Source organism: Apium graveolens, chromosome 5, assembly GCF_009905375.1.
Source record: "Apium graveolens cultivar Ventura chromosome 5, ASM990537v1, whole genome shotgun sequence".
Classification (NCBI taxonomy): domain Eukaryota; kingdom Viridiplantae; phylum Streptophyta; class Magnoliopsida; order Apiales; family Apiaceae; genus Apium; species Apium graveolens.
Window position 1 is genome coordinate 199,015,559 of NC_133651.1, and position 26,393 is coordinate 199,041,951.

The 26,393-nt window shown below is 34.9% G+C and overlaps 2 protein-coding genes across 3 annotated transcripts; both read right to left on the reverse strand.

Moving 5' to 3' along the window:
• Positions 1–335: 335 nt before the first annotated feature.
• LOC141660560 (uncharacterized) lies at positions 336–18,747 on the reverse strand. Its single transcript, XM_074467554.1, has 6 exons — positions 18,557–18,747; positions 2,437–2,521; positions 1,698–1,784; positions 1,444–1,582; positions 1,069–1,367; positions 336–601 (listed from the first exon to the last, which is right to left on the reverse strand). The coding sequence occupies exons 1-6, from the start codon at positions 18,745–18,747 to the stop codon at positions 455–457; spliced, it is 948 nt and encodes a 315-aa protein (XP_074323655.1). The 3' UTR covers positions 336–454.
• A 2,585-nt stretch (positions 18,748–21,332) lies between these two features.
• LOC141724694 (uncharacterized) lies at positions 21,333–26,176 on the reverse strand. 2 transcript variants are annotated; one of them, XM_074526932.1, is made up of 4 exons: positions 26,040–26,176; positions 23,258–25,758; positions 23,072–23,174; positions 21,333–22,144 (listed from the first exon to the last, which is right to left on the reverse strand). In XM_074526932.1, the coding sequence occupies exons 2-4, from the start codon at positions 23,554–23,556 to the stop codon at positions 21,476–21,478; spliced, it is 1,071 nt and encodes a 356-aa protein (XP_074383033.1). In that variant the 5' UTR covers positions 23,557–25,758; positions 26,040–26,176; the 3' UTR covers positions 21,333–21,475. The 2 variants fall into 2 exon arrangements, with proteins under 2 accessions (XP_074383033.1, XP_074383034.1); XM_074526933.1 differs by having other exon boundaries at positions 26,028–26,162.
• Between the last annotated feature and the right edge of the window lie 217 nt (positions 26,177–26,393).

A 26,393-nucleotide genomic window follows, 5' to 3' on the forward strand; every position in this document is an offset into this window, starting at 1 on the left:
AATATCTTTTGACTAAACTCTCAGTCAAGAGTTTATTATTTATGATTTTAAAAAAATATAAAATACAGAATTTTTGATAATATTGTGTCACAAGTACCTATAAGCAAGTTTTGTGGTATTTTTTTTTGCTTTCAAGTCATTTCTAACTTTTTAACTTCTTATATTCTAAATATGCCATCCTAGTAACATGAATCTTACTGTTCAATTCCCAGAATTACAATCACAAAATAATTTATAAAGTCTGATAGTTATATAACATTAATAATAAAATAGCACAAGGTATATAATTAAGTCATCAAGCAGTTATCAAGCCTTCAAGCCATCAGAGATACATAGTTCATTACAAAAACCATCTAAGTTAGTGGAATACAAGTTTAGAATTAGACATAGCTAGAGAACATTAAATCATCCACAACAGATGGACCAAAAGTAATTAAATTTCATAAAGTTCCTGCTAGCCACGTATTTTTGGACCACCACCTGAAGTGTGAGACATCCGTGAACTAGAAGGACCAGTACCACCAATATCACCATCATCACGATCACCATCATCATCATGAGGGTCATCGGCATCATCATCATCATCTGCAATTGCCTTGCCCTAAATTTATATACATACGAAATAGAATACCATTGTTAAAATACAAACTACAAAATTATAAGAGAAATAACCCTCTTGTGATAAAAGTAATAGAGAGAGTACAAGAATCAATATTCTATAGGAACATGGTTTTTATGGATGCACATTCTTATCATTTCATTCCAATAGAACTTAAAAATAACAACAACTAGATTTGACTAATTAACTTGGCTCGGTTTTTAAGAAAAAAAATAAATTACTTGGCCCAATTTGATACAATAAGAAATTACTCAGCTGGTTGAAACCCGATATAAGATGTAACATTGTAAAGTTAATTCAACTCATCAAGTTAACTAAAGCACAAGGTCTGGTATTTTACAAAAAATCATATATACTGAATGAGGGAACGACTCTTTAAATACAAACAAGATATCAGAAGTTGCTAGGAGCATGCATAAAATATAATAAAAGTAAGTACCAGAATTTACCTTATTATTTGGTCCATTTCTCTTGTACATGTCATTGAGCACTTCGATGATGACATGGATCAATTCTCGTTGGGTCTGCTCTGTAAGAGGGTGATCTCGAGGCAACTCACCTTCACCATCTAATAAGTCACGTGCTAGCAAATGGACATCATCTGGACTAAGTGAAAATTCTTCCGGGTGCTCCCTGGCACGGGTAATAGTCTTATCCACAGCTCGCATGAAAAGATCATCACGAAGGCGCTCCATGGTAGACCGACCACTGCCTCCTTCACCAACCCTCCGTGCAGAACGGGTATTACCTATTTAAATGTTTAACCCTCATTAAATTTAAAATTGTTTACAATTTATTGATGCAGATTTTATATTTATATATACCTAAGACATCACAAGCCCGAATACGTGGGTAGCTAAGGATCTTGTTCTTGCGAACACCGCCAACAGCCTTCACCCACAGCTCCAAACTAGTCGTTGTGGGATCAATGTTCTTATCAGCACAAATCTTCTCATAGCGATCCTGTATAACAGATTAAAGTAGACATATATATGTAAAATGTAAAAGCATATGTAACAACTTATGTGTATGTGGATTTTGGCAACTTAACTTGAAAAGTAAAAATAAAATCATTTACCATAATGTTCTTTGCCTCAGGGGAAATCAAAGCACCATTCTCACGGAGTGAATGCAATTCCTTGAAGTGTTCTAGGACCGAAGGTTCCTTTTATTTTTAACCACATAGTCCTGTACACAAAATTTTATTAAAGTTTTAAGCATAATATATAATTCTATGTTCCTCTTGACGTGGCTTGAACTTGACCACTAAAATGTTTATCTTAACTATAAATAGATGCCAGTCTACTTTAATATATTTCAAGTGAAAATTCAAGAGGATGGTTAAAATAAGATACCCGTCGACGTCGCTCAAATGAGTGGGATCCAGAAGTATGAGGGATTCTAACTTTTCCTCGACAACCCCTAGCAGCAACAGACCTCTTACGAAATTGGTTAGTCCTCCACCATTCACAAAACTTTTTCCAAACCCCTTCCCTCAAATAAGCAGGCCTGTAGTTCTCATACGTGCCCCTGTGTTCCCTAATCTTTTTGTCAGCCCTTGTTTTTTCACAATTGATGATTTTGCGAACATTATTTCGCATATGATGCATAATTGAATCCCGAGCATTCTCTTGAGTAGCATAATGAGGATTAAACGCATAGTATCACTGCAAGCAAAATGGATGAAAACAAATTAATGAAAGCAGAATCTGCTCTATGATCTTTTCTGAATATACTTTTTCCCATTTTATTCACACATTTACACATTAAATGGGAGAGTTATTGTTATTCAGATCCCATATATAAATTCAACTCACCTCAAACTCAGTTAGAACAAGATTCCACCATCCAGGGTGCATCCGGTCAATATCCGTTTGCGATACGACACCCTCTCTCCAGAACCTGCGCATAATAGCCAATAATGTACGAGATGTCTAGCGTATATTTGGAGCTCAATATGAAATCCTCTTTTGGACCAGACTCTATCCTGAAATTACAACAGAATTATTGATAATGAGAAAATTGTTAACAAGGTAGGAAAAAAAGTTTTAGTGAAATATGAAGCCATTTGTGAGGTGCACCAATTAAAATTCATTGTTACATAAATTTTCTTGCCATATTCTAGTCATGACAACAAGACGCATGAATGCAATTATCAGGGCACATCTTATTATGTTATAATTTATTATGTCACACACAAACATATAATCTGGACATGAAAACTTAGGTAGCTAACCATGATTCTTATAATATTTTAGATAAATGTTAGATAATAAAGCAGTCTTATATTAATAACTAACCAAGTTAAGCACTACAAGAAAAATGCCATCAGACAAAACCCATCAGACAACGCTTGACCAAAAAAGTGTTGCCCAGAAATTTTACACAACAGTTTTTTAAAAACCAGAAAACGGGTGTTGTGTGAATCCCTTTACTACAATAGGTTTAAAACTGTTGTCTAGCATATCGTATCAGACAACCGTTTTATGAGATAAGGTGTTGTTTAAATAAAAAGATTCCATCATTCCTACAATGCTTTAAAAGCTATTGTCTAGGTAATCGACACAGACAAGCCTTTCTAAAGATATGTTGTGCAAATGAGGTAGTTTGTACAACAGTTTAATTTTGCATTATCTGAAAGTAATGGAGACAACATTATGAAACACCGTTGTTGGAATGAGACAAGTGTTTTCTCAATGGATTAGTTAAGCTGGAATCAAACAACGTACTTCCATTGTGTTGTCTAAATATCACTTGACATACAAGTGTTTTTATTCTGTTGTATATCACGACATCACACAAGCGTTTTGCTCATAAAACCATTGTCACTTGTATTGGTGAGCTGGTATAATGAGAGACGTTCATTAAGAGGAGATGAGGTGGCACCATATGATTGGTGAAAAAACATTCACTTGGATTGCTGAGTTGGTGTAATAAGAGCAGTTGATTGAAAGTATATTTAATATCAGCCATTAGATTAAAAAATGATGCTACGCTTACACAACAACTTTTGTTCAAATAAATGTTATCAATGTTCATCTAAGACAACCTTTTTTCATAGAAAATTGTTGTCTGTAAGTCCGATTCTTGAAATTTCTGAAGCATTGCTTGTGATGAGGTGGCACCATGTGATTGGTGAAAAAACATTCACTTGGATTGTTGAGTTGGTGTAATTAGAGCCGTTGATTAAAAGTAGATTTAATATCAACCGTAGGATTTAAAAAAGTTAACCATCTAAAACAACGGTTTTTTTCAAAAAAACTGTTGTCACTATTTATTTCAGACAAGACTTTTTCATAGAAAACCGTTGGATGTTGCCTCGTACTAGATTTTTTTCCATACCCGATAAAAGAGATAATTTTTTAAAATTATTTTTTAGATGATCCAACCGTACGGATGTTAAGAAATACTTATTTTAGTCACATAAAAAAGTATTAAAAAATTTCAAATTCATCTCGAATGTCAAGATTAGAAAAATCTGGTAAAATCACTACTTCCCAACACAGGATTCGTTCCCCATGAACAAGATAAATTTTTTAAATGATTTTTTTGATGATCCAACCGTACGGATGTGAAGATATACTTATTTTAGTCACATGAAAAAAGTATTAAAAAATTTCAAATTCATCTCGAATGTCAGGTTTAGAAAAATCTGGTAAAAGCACTACTTCCCAACATGAAATTCTTTCCCGATGAACAAGATAATTTTTTTAAATAATTTTTTCAACGATCCAACCGTATGGATGTTAAGATATACTTATTTTAGTCACATGAAAAAAGTATTAAAAAATTTCAAATTCATCTCGAATGTCAGGATTAGAAAAATCTGGTAAAAGCACTTCTTCCCAACACGGGATTCGTTCCCGATGAACAAGATAAATTTTTTAAAAGATTTTTTCACACTTGTTTGTGATGAGGTTGCACCATGTGATTGGTGAAAAAACATTCACTTGGATTGCTGAGTTGGTGTAATAAGAGCAGTTGATTGAATGTATATTTAATATCAGCCATTAGATTAAAAAACGATGTTACGCTTACACAACAGCTTTTGTTCAAATAAATGTTGTCAATGTTCATCTAAGACAACCTTTTTTCATAAAAAACCGTTGTCTGTAAGTCTGATTCTTGAAATTTCTGAAGTGTTGCTTGTGATGAGGTGGCACCATGTGATTGGGGAAAAAACATTCACTTGGATTGTTGAGTTGGTGTAATTACAGCCGTTGATTAAAACTAGATTTAATATCAGCCGTAAGATTTAAAAAAGTTGATCATCTAAGACAACGGTTTTTATCAAAAACCCTGTTGTCACAATTTATTTCAAACAAGACTTTTTCATAAAAAACCATTGGGTGTTGCCTCGTACTAGATTTTTTTCATACCTGATGAAAAAGATAAATTTTTTTAATGATTTTTTAGAGGATACAACCGTAAGGATGTTAAGAAATACTCATTTTAGTCACATGAAAAAGTATTAAAAAATTTGTAATTCATCTCGAATGTCAGGATTAGAAAAATCTGGTAAAAGTACCCCTCCCGACAACGAGACTCGTTCCCGATTTACAGGATTAATTTTTTAAAATGATTTTTCGACGATCCAACCGTACGGATGTTAAGATATATCGATTTTAGTCATAAGAACAAATTATTAAAAAATTTGAAATTCATTTTGCATGCCAGGATTAGAAAAATCTGGTAAAAGTACCCCTCCCGACAACGAGACTCGTTCCCGATTTACAGGATTAATTTTTTAAAATGATTTTTCGACGATCCAACCATACAGATGTTAGGATATATCGATTTTAGTCATACAAAAAAATTATTAAAAAATTTGAAATTCATTTTGCATGCCAGGATTAGAAAAATCTGGTAATAGTACCCCTCCCGACAACGAGACTCGTTCCCGATTTACAGGATTAATTTTTTAAAATGATTTTTCGACGATCCAACCGTACGGATGTTAGGATATATCGATTTTAGTCATAAGAAAAAATTATTAAAAAATTTGAAATTCATTTTGCATGCCAGGATTAGAAAAATCTGGTAAAAGTACCCCTCCCGACAACGAGACTCGTTCCCGATTTACAAGATTAATTTTTTAAAATGATTTTTCGACGATCCAACCGTACGGATGTTAGGATATATCGATTTTAGTCATAAGAAAAAATTATTAAAAAATTTGAAATTCATTTTGCATGTTAGGATTAGAAAAATCTGGTAAAAGTACCCCTCCCGACAACGAGACTCGTTCCCGATTTACAGGATTAATTTTTTAAAATGATTTTTCGACGATCCAACCGTACGGATGTTAGGATATATCGATTTTAGTCATACAAAAAAATTATTAAAATATTTGAAATTCATTTTGCATGCCAGGATTAGAAAAATCTGGTAAAAGTACCCCTCCCGACAACGAGACTCATTCCCGATTTACAGGATTAATTTTTTAAAATGATTTTTCGACGATCCAACCGTACGGATGTTAAGATATATCGATTTTAGTCATATGAAAAAATTATTAAAAAATTTGAAATTCATTTTGCATACCTGGATTAGAAAAATCTGGTAAAAGTACCCCTCCCGACAACGAGACTCATTCCCGATTTACAAGATTAATTTTTTAAAATGATTTTTCGACGATCCAACCGTACGGATGTTAAGATATATCGATTTTAGTCATACGAAAAAATTATTAAAAAATTTGAAAATCATTTTGCATACCTGGATTAGAAAAATCTGGTAAAAGTACCCCTCCCGACAACGAGACTCGTTCCCGATTTACAGGATTAATTTTTTAAAATGATTTTTTGACGATCCAACTGTACGGATGTTAGGATATATCGATTTTAGTTATAAGAAAAAATTATTAAAAAATTTGAAATTCATTTTGCATGTCAAGATTAGAAAAATCTGGTAAATGTATCTCTCCCGACAACGAGACTCGTTCCCGATTTACAGGATTAATTTTTTAAAATGATTTTTCGACTATCCAACCGTACGGATGTTAAGAATTACTCATTTTAGTTACATGAAAAAAGTATTAAAAAATTTGAAATTCATCTCGAATGTCAGGATTAGAAAAATCTGGTAAAAGTACCCCTCCCGACAACGAGACTCGTTCCCGATTTACAGGATTAATTTTTTAAAATGATTTTTCGACGATCCAACCGTACGGATGTTGGGATATATCGATTTTAGTCATACGAAAAAATTATTAAAAAATTTGAAATTCATTTTGCATGCCAGGATTAGAAAAATCTGGTAAAAGTACCCCTCCCGACAACGACTCATTCCCGATTTACAGGATTAATTTTTTAAAATGATTTTTCGACGATCCAACCGTACGGATGTTAAGATATATCGATTTTAGTCATAAGAAAAAAATATTAAATTCATCTTGAATGACGAAAATAGAAAATTGTGGTAAAATCACTACTTCCAAACACAAGATTCGTTCCCGACTACCAATATAATTTTTTTGTATAATTTTTTCAACGATCCACAAATTATCAAATATAAATATATGAATATATATATGTGTAAAATAGTTTTTAATATTTAATTTACTTAAATTTTAATAAAAATTCTATTGAAATATAAGCTGTATAAGGGCAAAACATGTGAAAATTGAATCGGCAAATGGACCGCTCTTTCCCATTTTTCCCCAAATGACACCCGCCTTAACAAATAGTGCAGTCTAATTGCTTCACAGATCTGAATGTCTCTCTCTCATCTCTCTCTTCCTTACTCTCTCCCCCGCTCTTCTCCCTGTCTACTCTCCTGGTTATGCAAAATTTATACATACATAAATGTTTATTTTGATTTTAGCCTTTTTTGATTGATTTGTATGTTCATTTTGTTAGAAAATTAGGATTTTAGAGCTTAATTTAATTATGTTCTTGATGTTAATCCTAAAATCTAATAATTGGAAATTGTTCAATGATATTTGAACTTAAATTTTCATGTATGGTTTTAAGAATTTTCTTAATGAAATCCATATGAAATGAGAGATGAAAGTAGCTTGGAAAAGCTTGGAAAATTTGAGAATGTTTGTCCCACATTGAAATAAATAAAGGGGGTTGTGTGCTTTATATGGTATTACCCACATGAGTAGTATACAACTACTAAGGTGTGTGATGGTCCATTGTGTTGTTGTGTGCTTCACGCGCACACACACACACACACACGCGCCCCGCCCCGCCCCGCCACGCACCGGGCCGGGTCGGGTCGGGTCGGGTCGGGTCGAAGGGCGATTTGGGCGAATTTCTCGGCGTCTCGCGTACGCGAGGCGACCTGGGCGAGGATTTTATTTATTTGAGAATTATTTTAATTCGAATTTATTTATCGGTGATTGGATTATTGGGCTGGGTTCTGAAATAGGCTAAGTAGTCTAAATATATTGAACCTGCAAATAATCTGATCTGTAACAAGTTCTGATATCAGAATCAGAACTTAAGAACTGATGAATAAAATCAGAACTTAACAAGTTCTGATATCAGAATCAGAACTTAAGTACTGATGAGTCGAATCAGAACTTAAGTACTGATGAGTCGAATCAGAACTTAACTTAAGTTCTGATAATAATGTGGGTGTTAATGTGAAAAGCTGTTATAAATAATTTAAATTCAAAAGCTGTTCAGTTTTGATTTTTTCATTTATGAATTCAAAATCTGATCAGTTTTGATTTTTTCATTAATGGAGCAGTTTAATTCAGACATTAAGTGTGTGGACAGTTTCATTTTTCCTCTCCTATAAATAGAGGCTAAACTGAATGAATACAACACACTACATTCTCATCTCTTCTCTTCAACCTCTCTGCATTTCTCTCCCATAAGTCCTGAAGTGCTGTTATTTTCCGGCGACTGAGGTGCTGGTCGAAGTGGAGGTTTTGTTGCTGCTGTTAACATAAACTCCGAGCTGTTTTATCCTGGTGGAGATATTGCGTACATCCCAAACGCAGCAGGTAGGGGGCAATAATCTCTTCAAGAGCAGCCAGGACTTCGAGCAAGGCCTGGTGACTCAGCTGTGATTATTTTCTTGGCATTTTGTATCTGTAAACCTTTATTTTAGTCACTGTTGAAAGTTATGGTTTCGGGTACATCTTTCTTTCTCTCTTCGTTATTTCAGTTACTGATTTTGTTTACCTGCATGTTTTGTTTTGTTAACTGTGGTCTTGGCCTAAACTTGTTAAATTCTTTATACACTTGCCTCTATGTTGCTATACTTGTTAGTGAGAAGAACAACATTCTTGAAGAGATTATTGGTTATTTAGAATTTAGCATAATGGTTAACGAAAGTGAGGTTATCGTTGGTGGTGGTAGCAGTTCGGGTGTAACTGTTGGGGCCATTGATTGGACCACCTATAGTTTCCCACAAGCTGTTGAACTAACCGGTTTACCGGAGAAATTCAACGGTGGCATTGGCTTTTCTCGCTGGCAGAAAAGGATGAAGTTATGGTTGACTATAAAGGGTCTGTGGCCGGTTGTGGAATATGAGAAACCAGTAGTGGATCAAGAGAAGGCTGACACAGTTAAGGCTTTTGTGAAGTGGGCTGAGAAGGATGGAGTGGCTAGAGCGGCCATTCTGGCGGCACTAACAAACACTTTGTTTGATGTCTATTCTTCTGATGCCTACTCTGCAAAACTCTTATGGGAGAAGCTGGACCGGACACATAGTACTGACTCACAAGGTCTAGAAAAGTATTCTGTGGCAAGGTTCCTCGAGTTCAAGCTGGTGGACAATAAGTCCATGACTGAGCAGGTACATGAGTTCGAGATGATAGTGCATGCTTTGAAGGAGTCTGGAATGAATCTCCCAGAGAAGTTCAAGGTGATGAGTGTGATTGAAAAGCTCCCGAAGTCTTGGGAAGAGTTCTCTCTCTCCCTGAAAAGACAGAAAGGAGAGATCACCTGGACCAACCTTATGCTGGACATCTCGGTGCAAGAACAACACAAGTCCAAACAGGGACATGTGATGCCAACTGAACACGGTACCTCGAAGGTAAACATAGCAACTGTAGGACAAAAGAGGAAGGCTTTTGCTAAGAAAGCTAATAGTAATAAACCTAAGAGTGACAAGGACAAGGCCAAGAAACCCAAGGCAAACAAACCATGCTGGCCTTGTGGGCAGGTTGGGCACTGGAGTAAGGACTGCCCTATGAAGAAAGCGAAGAAAACCGAGGTAGCACAAGCAAATGTTGTGCTTGGAACCGCAAGTGGGCCTGTAGTGAACATGGTTGTTGGTGAGGCTACGGCTTCTGAAACCAACGTTGACCGGTATGTATCCTACAACCCTGTGATATTTTCTACCTATCTGTCAAATGAATGGTTGATAGATACTGGAGCTAATGTACATATTTGTGCTGATATTAGTTTATTTGTATCTTATCAACAGAGTCATAGCCTGACTGTGAAGATGGGGAATGCTAGTGCTGCTCAAGTACATGGAGTTGGAAACGTGGATCTGAAGTTCCCTTCAGGACGTATTCTATCTCTGACGAGAGTGCATCATGTTCCCGACATGCGTAGAAATATAATAAGTGGAAGCTGTTTAGTTTCTAGTGGTTTTGAAATTTCGTTCAAGTGTAATAAAGTAGTTCTTATTCACACTGGTACATTCTTTGGCAAGGGTTACTTGTCAAATGGTTTATTTGTTATTAATGCGGATCCCGTTTGGGAAATTTCATTAATAATGTTATTCCTACTGTTAATTGTATTGAATCCTCAAATATATGGCATGCTAGACTAGGTCATTTAAACTTTGGTGCTCTTAAGAACATGATGAACTTAGAGTTGATTCCAAAATATACCATAGAAAAGAATTCTAAATGTCAAGTATGTGTGTCTGCTAAACAGATAAGGAAACCTTTTCATAACGTTGTTAGGGATTCAGACTTGTTAGATTTAGTACACACTGATATTTGTGAATTTGGTGGTGTGTTGACCAAGGACCAGTTTAGATACTTCATTACTTTTATAGATGATAGTAGTAGATATTGTTATGTTTATTTACTTAGACATAAGGATGAAGCACTTAGTAAATTCATTATATATAAAACTGAAGTAGAAAAACAAACTAGTAAGTTACTTAAAAGGTTGAGATCTGATAGAGGTGGTGAGTATACGAGTAATGCTTTTAATGAATTTTGTGCAAACAATGGTATAGTTCATGAAGTTACTCCACCATACACACCTGAGTCTAATGGGGTTGCTGAGCGAAAGAACAGAACATTTAAAGATATGATTAATAGTATGCTTATTAACTCTGGGTTGCCTAAATACATGTGGGGAGAGGCTCTAAATACGGCTTGCCATATTTTGAATAGAGTCCCTCTGAAACACATGGATAAAACACCCTTGGAGTTATGGAAAGGCAAGATGACTAGTCTTAAGTATCTTCGTGTGTGGGGGTGCCTTGCTAAGGTGCTTGTTCCTGAACACAAGAGAAAGAAACTAGGTCCAAAGACTGTTGACTGTATCTTTCTGGGCTATCTTGAAACCACTACAGCTATGAGATTTTTAGTGTTAAAATCTGACATAGATGGTATAGTGGCAAACACGATAGTTGAATTTCGAGATGCGACATTCTTTGAGGATGTCTACCCTATGAAGACTGGAATACCTGAAACGACTTCTGAGGAAGATCATACTCACACATCAAGTTCTATTCCTGATCATGTGGAAAAGATGACAAATGTGGGGGCGGAACCTAGTAGTAGCTCTATTCCTAAGGAATTAGAGGAACCAAGAAGAAGTAAGCGTGCAAAAATAGTCAAGGATTTTGGAGGTGATTTCATCACTTACAATATCGAGGACGAACCTTTAACTTTCCGGCAAGCTATGGATTCTTCTGAGTCAAGGCACTGGAAGGGCGCTATCAAGAGTGAAATTGACTCTATTGTTTCCAATGGAACATGGGAGTTGGTTGATCTCCCTCCTAGGTGTTCTACTATTGGGTGCAAATGGGTCTTTAAAAGGAAGTTGAACCCTGACGGCTCAATAGATAAGTACAAAGCTAGACTGGTAGCTAAGGGTTTTAAGCAAAAGGAAGGAATTGATTATTTTGATACATACTCTCCAGTTGCAAGAATGGTAACAATCCGAATGCTTATAGCATTGGCTTCAGTTCATGGTCTTATCATCCATCAGATGGATGTAAAGACGGCTTTTCTTCATGGTGAACTTGAGGAAGAGATTTATATGGATCAGCCTGATGGATTTGTTGCATCAGGCAATGAAAGGAAAGTATGTAAGTTGATCAAGTCCATCTATGGCTTGAAACAAGCTCCCAGAGATTGGCATAAAAAGTTTGATGAAACTATATTGCCTTTCAGTTATAAGATTAATGAAAGTGATAAGTGTGTCTACACTAAAGTTAAAGGTAATGAGTGTGTTATTTTGTGCCTATATGTGGATGACATTTTACTGTTTGGAACCAATATTGAGATTATTAACGAGACTAAAGAATTCTTGAAAAGGCATTTTGAAATGAAGGATATGGGTGAGGCAAGTGTGATTCTTGGAATCAAATTGATTCAGTCCACTGAAGGAATAACCTTGACTCAATCTCATTATATAGAGAAATCTATACTTGAGAAATATGGTTATTCACAGTGTAGAATCGCTAGTACACCTTATGATTCGAAAGTTGCCCTTGTCAAGAATACTTCAGGAGTGCCTGTGTCTCAGTTAAGGTATTCTCAGATTATTGGGAGCTTGCAGTATCTTGCTAACTGTACTAAACCAGATATTTCATATTCTGTGTCTAAATTGGCGAGATATACAAGCTGTCCAAACAGAACTCATTGGGATGCTCTTGATAGAGTACTTAGATATCTAAAAGGCACAATGTACCTTAGTTTACACTACAGGAGATTTCCTAGTGTGCTTGAAGGGTACAGTGATGCAAGTTGGATAGCTAAGAAGTCTGGTTCCAATGGAGTGACTGGATACGTGTTCACCTTGGCTGGTGGAGCAATATCCTGGAAGTCAAGCAGACAGACTATTGTTACTCGGTCTACTTTTGAGGCTGAGTTGTGTGCACTTGATGCCACAGGGATGGAGGCTGAATGGTTACACGGACTTATGTCTGCAATACCTGTAGTAAGCAGACCGCTCCCTGCTATTGCTATTCACTGTGATAGTCGAACAACTATCGACAAGATTAGCAGTAAAAAGCATAATGCTAAAACTAAGAGACACATCCAAGTTAGACTCAAGTCTATAAGGGGTTTAGTGACTGATAGGATCATAGCTATAGAGTTCATAGGAACTCAGAATAATATAGCTGATCCTCTTACTAAAGGACTGGAACCTGCAGTGGTCCTTAAGTCAAGGTTGGGGATGGGATTGTCAACCCATTATAATTCATCAACAGTGGGAACCCAATACACATGAGAGGAGATCCCTTGAAGTGTATTCAATGGGTAATAACAAGCTGTAAGGATGAGTTGGTAGTACCTTTGCTACATAGATGATACTATAGTATCTGAATCTATCCCCTGTAAACCTAGAAGGTACTGACACTGCCAGAAAAGCAAGAGTGTTAAAACTCTGAATGGGATCGAGTCATTTGACGAGATAGAGGCAGTATATCTCTGGAGATGCCCAGCTAAGCGAATGTAATTGTGTGGTCGCAATTAGAGGATAGGGTTAATCCTTGAAGCATTCGACGAACAGGATCGAGACATGACCATTAATGTCTCAAAGTCGTAGATTGGCACCATAACCTTTGACTTGTCGTCGTCTATGGAATATGGTTATACTAAACGGATTAAGATTCAAGGTGAAACATTCCATCTGAGTCCGATAGCCATTGAAGTAGAGGAATTAGGAGGGTTCAAACCCGGAAGGGTACCGACTCTGAAAAAACAAGTCATGATGGGAAATTGATCACATTTATGTATGGATTTGTGGGGGATTGTTAGAAAATTAGGATTTTAGAGCTTAATTTAATTATGTTCTTGATGTTAATCCTAAAATCTAATGATTGGAAATTGTTCAATGATATTTGAACTTAAATTTTCATGTATGGTTTTAAGAATTTTCTTAATGAAATCCATATGAAATGAGAGATGAAAGTAGCTTGGAAAAGCTTGGAAAATTTGAGAATGTTTGTCCCACATTGAAATAAATAAAGGGGGTTGTGTGCTTTATATGGTATTACCCACATGAGTAGTATACAACTACTAAGGTGTGTGATGGTCCATTGTGTTGTTGTGTGCTTCACGCGCGCACACACACACGCGCGCCCCGCCCCGCCCCGCCACGCACCGCACCGGACCGGGTCGGGTCGGGTCGGGTCGAAGGGCGATTTGGGCGAATGTCTCGGCGTCTCGCGTACGCGAGGCGACCTGGGCGAGGATTTTATTTATTTGAGAATTATTTTAATTCGAATTTATTTATCGGTGATTGGATTATTGGGCTGGGTTCTGAAATAGGCTAAGTAGTCTAAATATATTGAACCTGCAAATAATTTGATCTATAACAAGTTCTGATATCAGAATCAGAACTTAAGAACTGATGAATAAAATCAGAACTTAACAAGTTCTGATATCAGAATCAGAACTTAAGTACTGATGAGTCGAATCAGAACTTAAGTACTGATGAGTCGAATCAGAACTTAAGTACTGATGAGTCGAATCAGAACTTAAGTACTGATGAGTCGAATCAGAACTTAACTTAAGTTCTGATAATAAGGTGGGTGTTAATGTGAAAAGCTGTTACAAATAATTTAAATTCAAAAGCTGTTCAGTTTTGATTTTTTCATTTATGAATTCAAAATCTGATCAGTTTTGATTTTTTCATTAATGGAGCAGTTTAATTCAGACATTAAGTGTGTGGACAGTTTCATTTTTCCTCTCCTATAAATAGAGGCTAAACTGAATGAATACAACACACTACATTCTCATCTCTTCTCTTCAACCTCTCTGCATTTCTCTCCCATAAGTCCTGAAGTGCTGATATTTTCCGGCGACTGAGGTGCTGGTCGAAGTGGAGGTTTTGTTGCTGCTGTTAACATAAACTCCGAGCTGTTTTATCCTGGTGGAGATATTGCGTACATCCCAAACGCAGCAGGTAGGGGGCAATAATCTCTTCAAGAGCAGCCAGGACTTCGAGCAAGGCCTGGTGACTCAGCTGTGATTATTTTCTTGGCATTTTGTATCTGTAAACCTTTATTGCAGTCACTGTTGAAAGCTATGGTTTCGGGTACATCTTTCTTTCTCTCTTCGTTATTTCAGTTACTGATTTTGTTTACCTGCATGTTTTGTTTTGTTAACTGTGGTCTTGGCCTAAACTTGTTAAATTCTTTATACACTTGCCTCTATGTTGCTATACTTGTTAGTGAGAAGAACAACACATTTTCCCCTAATCTTCCCAATTCTAGGGCTCAAACTTAAAATTTTCTCCATTAAAATCAATGGCATCTTCACTCTTAAGAACTCTATTTTGTTCTCTTTTCTCAATATCTCGTACAAAACTATCTCATACTACTACTACAAATCTCTCCTCTCTCTCGTATTGCACTGACTCGTCGAGAAACATGTCCGATTTAGAAATGGAAAATGTACCTGACTCGCCACTTGACTCAGTAGTTGACTCAGTAACTGACAGTTCCCAAGGTGGAAGGCTCTCAGAGACCTGCTTCTGTTGAGTACTTGATCGAAAAGGGCCTCGATTACGACATTTATAAGATCTAAATTCTTCTATTTAGGGTGCAATTGATCTTCTATTGGCCGTATACAAGAGGAAATTTAAGTTTTTAGGGGGTTATTTGGCCTATGGATATAAGGTATGCATACTGTCTTGAGCTGAATTCATTGTTTTCTTAACATTGTCTTGAACTGAATTCATTCTTTTCATTAACTAAAATGGCTTCTTATCTTTTTGTTGATAAAAATTATGCGAGACTTATTTTTAATTACCTAGCAGGACTTCTCACCTTAGACCTGTCAGTAGATTACTAGAGAGTAGGATGAATTTTAACTTGGTTAATAAAACTGATAATTACATTTCAGTATAAGCTTGTATTAGAAGAATCTCATTCCCATTGAACGGGTTTAAATCTCATGATTCGATTGCTAGCTAAATCTAGTTCTTGGCCCTTAGACAAATTGGATATGCTCTTGTGCCGATGATTGTCAGATGAGTGATGCTGGGTGTTGACCAACTTGTAATCCTCCACATGCTCGATATTCCACCAGCTGCCGAGGCATTGAATGGAGTGAAAATATAGTTGGTGGATGCTGTATTTCCTCTTTTGAAGAGTTAGTTCTTACACTCTTTGGTTGTAAGTTGTAACTTATAAATGAAAAAGAAATAATTAGAACATCGGTATAACTTTTTATTTAATACCTTTCTGTATTATAACTTGTAACAGGTGTTGTTGCAACAACTGATGTTGTCGAGGCATGCACTAGAGTTAACTGTGCAGTAATGGTTGGTGGATTCCCTATAGGGTCTTTGCAGAGTAAATCAAAATCTTTTGTCGGGCACCCGCTCAAATCAACATGTGAGTTTCCATTCAAATCAAATTGAGTACTCTCTTCAATTCATTATATATGAGCTTGCTTAATTATGTCTGTTTATATAAGTAAATGTTTTGACATTCACTGGCTTGAATTTTGTAATTTTTCATGTACATATTAAATTTTAAAAATTGATTATGTGTACTGGTGTTAATTTGGAAGCTCATGTTCAATTTTTAAAATAGGCTATATATTGGTGTGGTGTGGTCATAGTCTTATTTCAATGTTGTCTCATGGTGGTCTAGGGAGAGGACTACAGTTGTGGACCATTGTCCTTATTTGTAATATTCATATATTCATTTAAAATTTTACATCAATTTTTTGTGTGCCTTGTAGTGATGATTTTGTTTAGTGAGATATGAATATAGTGAATTCTAAATTATTATACTTTTGCAAGTGTTGAAATTCAGAACTCATGATTCGTTGAGTTATACGATAAGATCCATGTATGATAACAATATATTTATTGTTCCTATATTGGAAAAGATGTTGAAACTAAGGTGTTCTGCTTAGTAATCTTTTAGTTTGATTCATACATCATTAAACATGCTGAAACTAAGGTGTTCTGCTTACTAATCGTTTAGTTTGCATATTTGCGAGATTTAATACTTGATATCACTTTTTAACGTGTTGCCTTGATATCATCACTATCTTTTTTAGCCAAAATTAAGGGCTGTTATTTCGAATAATATTATTCTGCTGGATATACAATCGTTTGAAATGCCCATTCTGTAAAACTTTTGTCTTAGAATGCTAACCCAAACTTATACCTAATGAAAATGACTACTTTTTGTAATACTATTTTCAATTACTTATAATTGATAACTTTGTGATTTGTCATGTGCCTACATTTTTGCATCTTTAGATCAATGATGACTATTATTATGTTGATTATTAGCTAATATTGTGTGACGCCAAAAACATGTATATTATGTTGTCAGCAAGTGAGGTGGAGGAATGGTTTTAGAACCATGCATCTTTTCATCAGGAGCAGGATTTTGTTCTCTAGTTAGAGAAAATGAGGCCATGTGCCTAAGCACTATACATTGTTTTGTTTGAAACTCATAGCCACGTAAGCGAAAATATATATCGTGTCATGTACTTGACAGTTTTATAACCTTTTAGTTAAAAAGTTTTTCATACAATATATTTATCATCTATGTTCAGCTTCTATGGGTCATGTTATGATTTCTATTCTACAAAAAGCTATAGGTAGCTGCCCTTATTCTGTATTTGAAATCACCCTGGGTTTCCTTCTCAAAGATACTACTTATGACGTTGTTGCGTACTAATACATGTTCTTTTTGTTCCTTAATCATTTTTACGTGTTTTCAATGATTGTTTGGTTAGAGCCAGTTGTGCTGACATTTGAATTTTTGTCACAGTGAATAATCAGTGTTATGCCGAGAAACAAGCTATCGACAAAGTGAGTTTTGACCTTCTGGACTTCCAAGTGAATCAAGTTTGGGAAGTTAGTGCACACCAGAAACACCAGCAATTGCATAAGAAAATTTAAAGTCGTTACAAATGGTAAAACTTGAAATGGACTTAACATCATCTATGCTACAAGTTTGTGATACCATGAAAGGCAAGGAGGAAAGGAGAGGCCCAATTGGGAATAAGGGGCAGGTTGATGGATTGTTATTTTTTGAAATTTTTGTAGCATGTTCATTCTATAGTGTAGCTTATTTTTATTTGGATATGGAAAATTATTCTTTTGGCTACATGTAGAACTTTTGTTTGGATATGCAAAGCCAATGAGGGCATTCATCAAAATACTTGTTATATTTTTTATGAGACAATACTTTCAATATCCAAGTTTCATAAAAAGCATTGTATTTTTTAGAACTAAAACAATATTTCTAATAACAAAAATCAGTGTCTAAAAAAAATTAAAAACATTGTATGCAAGGTACTCGAACCACACGTTGGGAAAGGATAACCGTTGTATGTAGTAGTTCAAGCCATACATTTAGAAAAAAAAAACTGTTGTCTGTAGACCATGGTTACAAGAGTTTTTTTAGCTCATTTTTGTTGTGTGTTTGGGTACACAACAACGTTTATATGACACAAAATGTTGTATTTCTTATTTTAATGTCATACTATTAGTGATAATATACACTAGTGTTTCCTGACTTTGGGAAAACACTTGAGTAATGTTACTTGTTGCAACGAAAACTATGCAAAAATGTTATCTTTTCTGGATATAATACAACGGGCTTAATGACATGGTCGTTGTCTATGTAGACTCACACAACAGTTTTTTCCCGTTGTCTGATCCATGTAAGAGACGGCAGCTCAATAGTCAACGGTTTTTCAGGGTATCAGATAACGGGCAAAAACTGTTGTGTGAGCCGGTTTTCCTTGTAGTGTAAGATGCAGTTAATTTAATCATTTTAATATAAAGTACTTACTCATTATTTGCTATCCTGGTGATGATCGGTTGAATTGGTAAACTACTGAATAAGCCCGGTGAATAACCGCGTCCTCTATGATTCTGAGGGAGGACAACCTGAACCACCTGCTCTATATTCTCCTCCTGATTACCATTTTCATAACCCTCATGTTGACCGTCAACTTGAGCTTGGTCATGATCCTCATCCATCGTATCTTCATTGCGATCTTCATCGTGTCCATGACCTTCATTGTCCCTGTCCCCACCTGTAGTAGCAGGGTCTTGGCCTACTTCCTGACCTCCCTGGCCACCATCGCACCCTCATCCTCCATCGCGCCCTGCTCGGCCTCTGTCGCGGCCTCCGTCACGCCCTGCTCGGCCTCCACCACGACCGCCATCAACGACTCTTCGTCCAGCCATCATAGATATCACACTGCATTTGAGAATAAATAAATAAAGATACGTTTTCACATGACAAAATTATATCTGTTTGATGAAAAAAAAAATTTTTTAATGGTACTGACTTAAATTTAGATACGTATAACTCAACAGAACATATAATCATACAAATATACACATATTTGTGAGGGGAACAGAGTGGGTAAACAGTTCTATATGATAGATCTACTTGATAGATGATGAAATATACATTATATATGAAATGTTGCAAACCCACTGTGTATAAATGCCAGTTTATAACCTAATAATCATCATGTCTTACATATGTATGCTTTTAGTACACAACCCACTAGGTATATGAATGCATGTGTATAAATATGGAAAAAATGGGAAAAAAGCATAGTCACACACCACAAAAACAAAATCAACAATACGGATATGAGAACCTAACAACCAGAGTGAGTTACACATGTGTATTTATGTATATTTTTGTGAATGTGTGTGCAAATGCATATTACAGCAACATATAGCTTCAAAAGGGGGGAAATTACCCTGCTATAAGGGAAACCATGAGTACAATCGACATGCTTAAGGAAGATCCTTAAGTAATTAACTTGAGATGTGCTTCAATCAAAGTTGAAAGTGAGAGAAAGGCAGTGAAAATGAGTTGAAGTGGCTGTCAAAAAGGTAATGGAATGTGTAGGGTTTATAACTGGGTTATTTATAGTACAACCCATTTTTTGACAGAATGGATGTCGAAAGGATAATGGCGTTCAATTCAACTTTTGGTGAAATTTTGACCGGAAAACAGAAATACTACTTGAATAAAAATTTGACCTTTCCTAATTTAAAGGATTATTAATATTAATATTGTTTTTATTTCATATTAAAAAATTATAATTGCTTACTACAAATATCATATTTTATTAACCAAGAGTATGTACTAATATTGAAAATATATTAAATAATAGTTTTTTCTTAAAACCAATAATTATATTTAATAATATATTAGGTTAAATGGTTAAAGTCATGTATACATTAAATTTACATAATCAAATTAATTGTTATTAAAATACTAGTCATTACTCATTAGTGCATCTACTTGATCAATGCATCCATAAAATTGAATTGTTAATAACCGGTCATCTCAGGTCAATTTTGAGTTAAGCTGTATCACATTCATTTTCAAATTTATCACTTAATAAATCTTTAGGTTGTGACTGAAATTGTGGACCATGCTATTGTCACTTTCAGATTTTCACTTAGTAAATCATACCTTAGGTAGTTACTGAAATTATTGCCAATTCTGTTATCGATATATTCATAAATTTTAAAGTTTTTACTTGATAAAATATATCGACTAATATTAAGAATCGATTGATGAGTATTTATGAAACACTCTATTTAACAGAAAAATGATTTTTCTTAGCGATATGCCCTATTACATATAATATTTGTGAAATCGAATTCATGTTATTAGATCACCAAATATGATAAACTATACTACTTGGTAAATATGTTTGACTTGTACTAATGTTGAAATAAATCATTCTACATCGAGTGATAAATATGTTCGACTTATACTAATAATTAAAAAATAATTGAGATCAAGTATGTGATAAACTGTACAACGAAGTAAAGATCTACAAAATAACGTTAATTATTTTTCAACCAGAGATATTCTATTTACATTTTTTCATTATAAAATGTGTAGTTTACAGAATAAGAATTATGTTGGACTTGATATAGTTATCTTTTTTCAATATTTATGAAATCGAATTCATGTTATTAGATCATGTTGTTTGATCACTATACATGATGTAAAGCTTGGTAAATATGTTTCACGTGTACTAAATAAATTATTATAGATAGTGTGATAAATATGGTCCACTTGCACAAATAATTGAAAAATCATTCCAGAGTGTGAGGTAAATGCACAAATAAGTAAAGATTCATGTAAATAATAATATCAACTATTTTTCAACTAACGTATTCTTTTTACATTTTTCATTATAAAATGTCTAGTTTAGGGAATAAAAATCATGTTAAACTTGAGTTATCTTTATATTAATTAACCCATTATAAATAGTAACAAAAATAATTATAAATAGCTAAAATTATTTCATGTGATTAAATTTATATAAATAGTAACAAAAGTAATTTGGGTTATTTAAATGATATGTTCTAGATATGCAAGGTAAATTTATAATTTTGTTTTAGTTCTGACTAAAGTTCTTAAATCTGTCAAAAGTACTGGATTTTGTGTAGTTCTTTTGACCGTATGAAGAACATCCGTCTAAACAACTTGGAAGAAAACCCGTACTTGTGATAAATTAAGAAGTCTAGTCAAAACCCCTGCAAACTTGTGCAGTACTTTAGACAGGCGTTAGAACATCGGTCCAAAGATTTTTTTTTAAAAAGCCTAAAAACACTCTAAAAAGAAAAATATTGCCGAGATGAACTTATGTCCAAGCATTCAAATAGGTAGAAACAACTGTGATCACAGAAGTACCTAATCGGGCAAAAAGAAAAAAATGCATTATACATCATGTTCTTCAAGATTTTCATAGCCATCTTCTTCTTCTTCATCTCCGTCTTCCTCCTCTTGTTCTTGTTCCTCTTCTTCTTCTTCTTCTTCCCCATTATATGTTTCTTCTGCTTGTTCTTGGTATTGGGAAAAATCAACAAAAAGTGACATTGGAAATGACAATAATGTGGCATTTGAGACATCTTCTTGAAGAACCTCCTCGTCTATAACTGAAGTGCTTTCATCTATTGGTCGACCTCTAGTTATGATGACCGTATATATGCTGCTGTTCGGATCCTTTACACTAGGTGCATAGTAAATCTGGGTAGCTTGACTCGCCAAAATGAAGACATCACCACCTTGTAGCTTTGAATTCATATCAATTGTGATCACTCCAGTTTTATATTTTTTAACACCCCTGATATGATCATACCAATGACACCTAAATAGAACCACTTGATTTCCATCTTGGTATGTGACTTTCAGAATTTCTTGCAAAGTCCCATAATAATCATTTGCATCATCACCATAACAACTGCCCTTAACAAGAACTCCTGAACTTGATCTTCCTAAGTTGAATGCATAACCATTAACATTACATCTTTTATAACAAAGTACGAAGTCTGATGGACCTCCTAGTAAATATTTAAATCGCTTGTGTGCATAAACATTTCCTTCAACCTGTCATTTATATAGTTCGTCAGTAGCTAAAAGAAAAAATTGCATAGAGTGCTTTGGTAAAGTAATTTTTTGTTTGGAACTTTTAAGTAGCTAAATTAGGCGATAAAACCGAAAATTCATACGAAAAAAGAAAAAATTGCAGAGAATGCTATACTAGTGCCATTTTTTTTGGCTTGAGCAGATCAGGATACATGTAAAAAAGGTTGTGGGAGCTCACATTGGTGCAAAACCTGAATATTTTCAAATTTGGGCATTCAAGTAGATTTTTTTTGTGAAAATGCCAAAAAAATACACAAAAAAGGAAAAATTATCCTATAATGGATTTGTGTAATCACTTATGTCTTTAACACAACAAAGTATGTATAAGGAACATGTACCATGATTAAAAATGGTGCAAAAACTGATATTACAGAAAAAAGAACATTCAAGTAGCTAATTAGGCGATAAACCGAAAATTCATACTAAAAATGAAAAAATTGCAGAGAATGTAACTCTAGGCCCATTTTTTGTCTTGAGCAGATCAAGATACATGTAATAAAATGTTCTGGGAGCTCAGATTGGTGTGAAACCTGATTTTTTTCAAATTTGGGCATTTAAGTAGGAATTTTTTGTGAAAATGCCAAAAAAACACATAAAAAGGAAAACATATCCCATAGAGTAGCTAAATTAGGCAAAAATAATAGGAAATTCATACTAAAAAGGAAAAAATTTCATAGAGTGCATTTATAATATCAATTTTTGGCTTAAGAAGATCAAGACACGTGTTATAAAGATTCAGGGACCTCACATTGGTGCAAAATCTGAATTTTACAAATGTGGGCATTTAAGCAGCAAACTTTTGTGAAAATGCCAAAAAACACAAACAAATAGACAAGATGCTTAAAATTACAGGAAAAATAAAAGGTGTTTCTTAGAAGACATAAATACCTTATGCTGTAACCAGATTGCGAGTTCAGTCTTCAACACATTATCGATCTCTGTATTAGTTAATATATTCGGACCTCGACTACGTACCTCTTCCTCGAAAATCCTAAATGTTGAGAATTATAGTAAGAATGTATCTTGACTAAACTATTAAAAATTGTATGATTAAAAGATTATTCAGATACTTACGTTATATAAGGTGATACTTCAGGCATGTTGGTAAGAATGTAATACGCTACATTGCTGAGTGATTCCTCATTTAAAATATAAGTAGTAAATGTACCCTTTAGTTTTACCGGATATATGAATGCCTCCAACTTTCCTGCATCATGTGTGTTAGCCTCTACCTCATTACGCCCAAGCATATTATGTTGTGTTTGAATGGAAGACTGAAAATACATGGAACAGAAATGTGTAAGTTCTTCGTGTGTGTATCGTTTAGCGATGGAACCTTCTACACGTGCTTTGTTTCCCACTTTCTGTTTCATTCTTCGCTGTAATCTTTAAGCCGGGTACATCCATCGTTTATGAACTGGTCCAGCGAGTCTACACTCCTCAACATGTTGTACAAGGAGATGTTCCATTCGATCAAAAAAACCTGGAAAGAATATAGTCTCTAATGTGCAAACTATTCCAATAACATTTTTTTGCATTTTCACCAAATCAGATAGAAGCAACTCTTTTGCACACAATCCCTTAAAAAAATTAGAGAGGTCACAAAGTGCTTTATGGATATCATTCGGAAGAAGCTCACGAAGAGCAGAAGGCATCAACTTCTGCATGAATACATGACAATCATGTGACTTCATTCCGTGAAATTTTAATTGTGATACCTTACAACACCTAGCAATATTTGAAGAACAACCATCCGGCAATTTTAATTGAACCACCCAGTTACATAAGAGTTTTAGATGATCTCGATTGAGAGTGTATTTAGCCTTAGGCTTACGAGAACCATTTAACCATAACTCACGCATGATGTTTACGGCTTCCAAATCCTTTCTTGCAGCTATTGTGTCTTTTGATTTAAAACTACCTATCACCGTGTGAAAGACATTTTCAAAAACATTTTTCTCTGTGTGCATCACATCAATGCAATGGCGCAAACGCAATGTATCCCAGTATGGCAGATCAAAGAAACTGGTGACGTGTGTCCAATTATGTGAAACCCCATATCCATCAGCCCTTTCTTTACTGTGCAGCTTCCCAGGTAGCGGAAAATCTATTCTCGCAAACTTCCTGCGCACTGTGAAACCTGTTGGACGCCGTGGACGTTTATTCAAGAACCCTTTATGCAATCCATAAAAACTACTCTTCCTGCTGTGCGGCAACTGTTTGGCCTTGACTTCTCCCATGCAAACATGATAACATAGCTTACCCTTTGTTGACCACCCGCTAACCATTGCTAAACCCAGGTAGTCACTAATAGTCCATAACAAAGCCGCCCTCAATATAAAATTAGTCTTTGTAGAAGCATCATACGTCTCCACACCTCACTGCCACAACTGAATCAACTCATCAATTAAAGGCCTGCGATAAACATTTAAATTTTTTCCAGGATCATTAGGCCCAGGTACTAGTAAAGTCATGAACATGTATGGATCCTTCATGCACATTGAAGGAGGAAGATTATACACAAAAATTACAACAGGCCAGACCGAGTAGATTCCTGAAGTGCCATTGCTATAGGGAGGAAATCCATCTGTTGCAAGCCCAAGTCTGACATTGCGAATATCCTGTGAAAAATCTGGATAATTTTTATCAAATTCATTCCATTCCTCTCCGTCCGCAGGGTGGGTAAGAACCCCTTCAGTGACAACTCGGTTCTTGTACCATTTCATATGTTCAACAGTGCGGGTGGACATATACAATCGTTGTAGACGTGTTGTGAGAGGAAAATATCTCAAAACCTTTCTCGGGATGGTATTGCTCCCGCCTTCTTTGGCATCTTTATATCGACTTATTCCGCAATATCTGCAACAAGAATTATCCTTATCATCACCATAAAATAACATACAATCATTCTCATACGCGTGTATTTTTTCATAGCCCAAATTAATCTTCTTGACCATTTTCTTAATATCTCGGTACTTCGATGGAAGTGTGTGCTCTTCAGGCAATACATCAGCAATCAGACTAAGCAACTCATCAAAACCCGTGTCACTGCAATTATTTTGACTTTTGAAGTGCACTAATCTCATGACAAACGTGTGCTTGGTGAACTTGGTATTTCCCGGATATATAGGGGCATCAAGATTGTGCAGATTAGTGTAAAATCTACTTGCTTCAAAGTTCGGCTCCTCAGGAGTATGATCTTGGTCACCAAAATCTTCAGCATTAGTATAATCTTGTTCACCAAAAGCAGCCCTTACAATTTCATATTAATCGAACACATCTTCATGTTCTATATTCATATGTTCATTACTTGACCGTCTACCTTCACCATGATAATACCACACAGTGTAACTCTCAAGAAATCCAGTAGCAAACAAGTCAAACTCGACATCTGCAATACTTTTGAAGTATCTATTTTTACACGTATTACATGGACAACTAATTTCCCCGTTCAATTGCTCGCAATTTCTTTCTGCAAATTTTAAAAAATATTTCACACCTTCACAATATTCTTTCGTCCAACCATATCCGGTGGGATTAGTTCTTCGATTTATCCAACTACGATCATTAGACATCTACAATATAACATAAAAGAAAGAGTATCTATAAAAATCAGATTTTTTACTTTAAAAATATACACTTACATAACAAACTTATAAATCAACCACATCATTTCGTAATAAGAATATAAAATTGAAATGGTTATAGTCACAAGCATTGATGTGTGAGTATGTGTTCAGATTTGTGCATATATATAAACACACATGATTCAAGAAATATAAATATTTAAATTGGCATAAAATTGCAGAATACTGAAAAAATTAGATTGCAAAAGAATGCTTACAAGAATGCTTACATTGATGAAAGATACAGTATCTTCAAGAGCAGTAGTGAAGAAAAGAAAAGCAGGAGCGAAGAAAAGAGACAGAAGTTAGGAAGAAATTTTGAGAAGCAGGGGAATGGGAAGTCGGTGAGTAAAAGTCTGAGTAAAGCTACTTTCCCAAATAAAGTGATTCAGTCCTTTAGACGGATAATACCATTCCGTCAAAATGAATGGTAGTAAAATTTTTATAATTATAATTTTTAATTTTATATCTTATTACTTACATTAATTTTTTAATTTAAAAATTGGATTATAATTATTAAATATATGAATTTTTGACTGATTACTACATCTGTCAAAATGTAAGTCCTCCAAAAAATTTGGTGC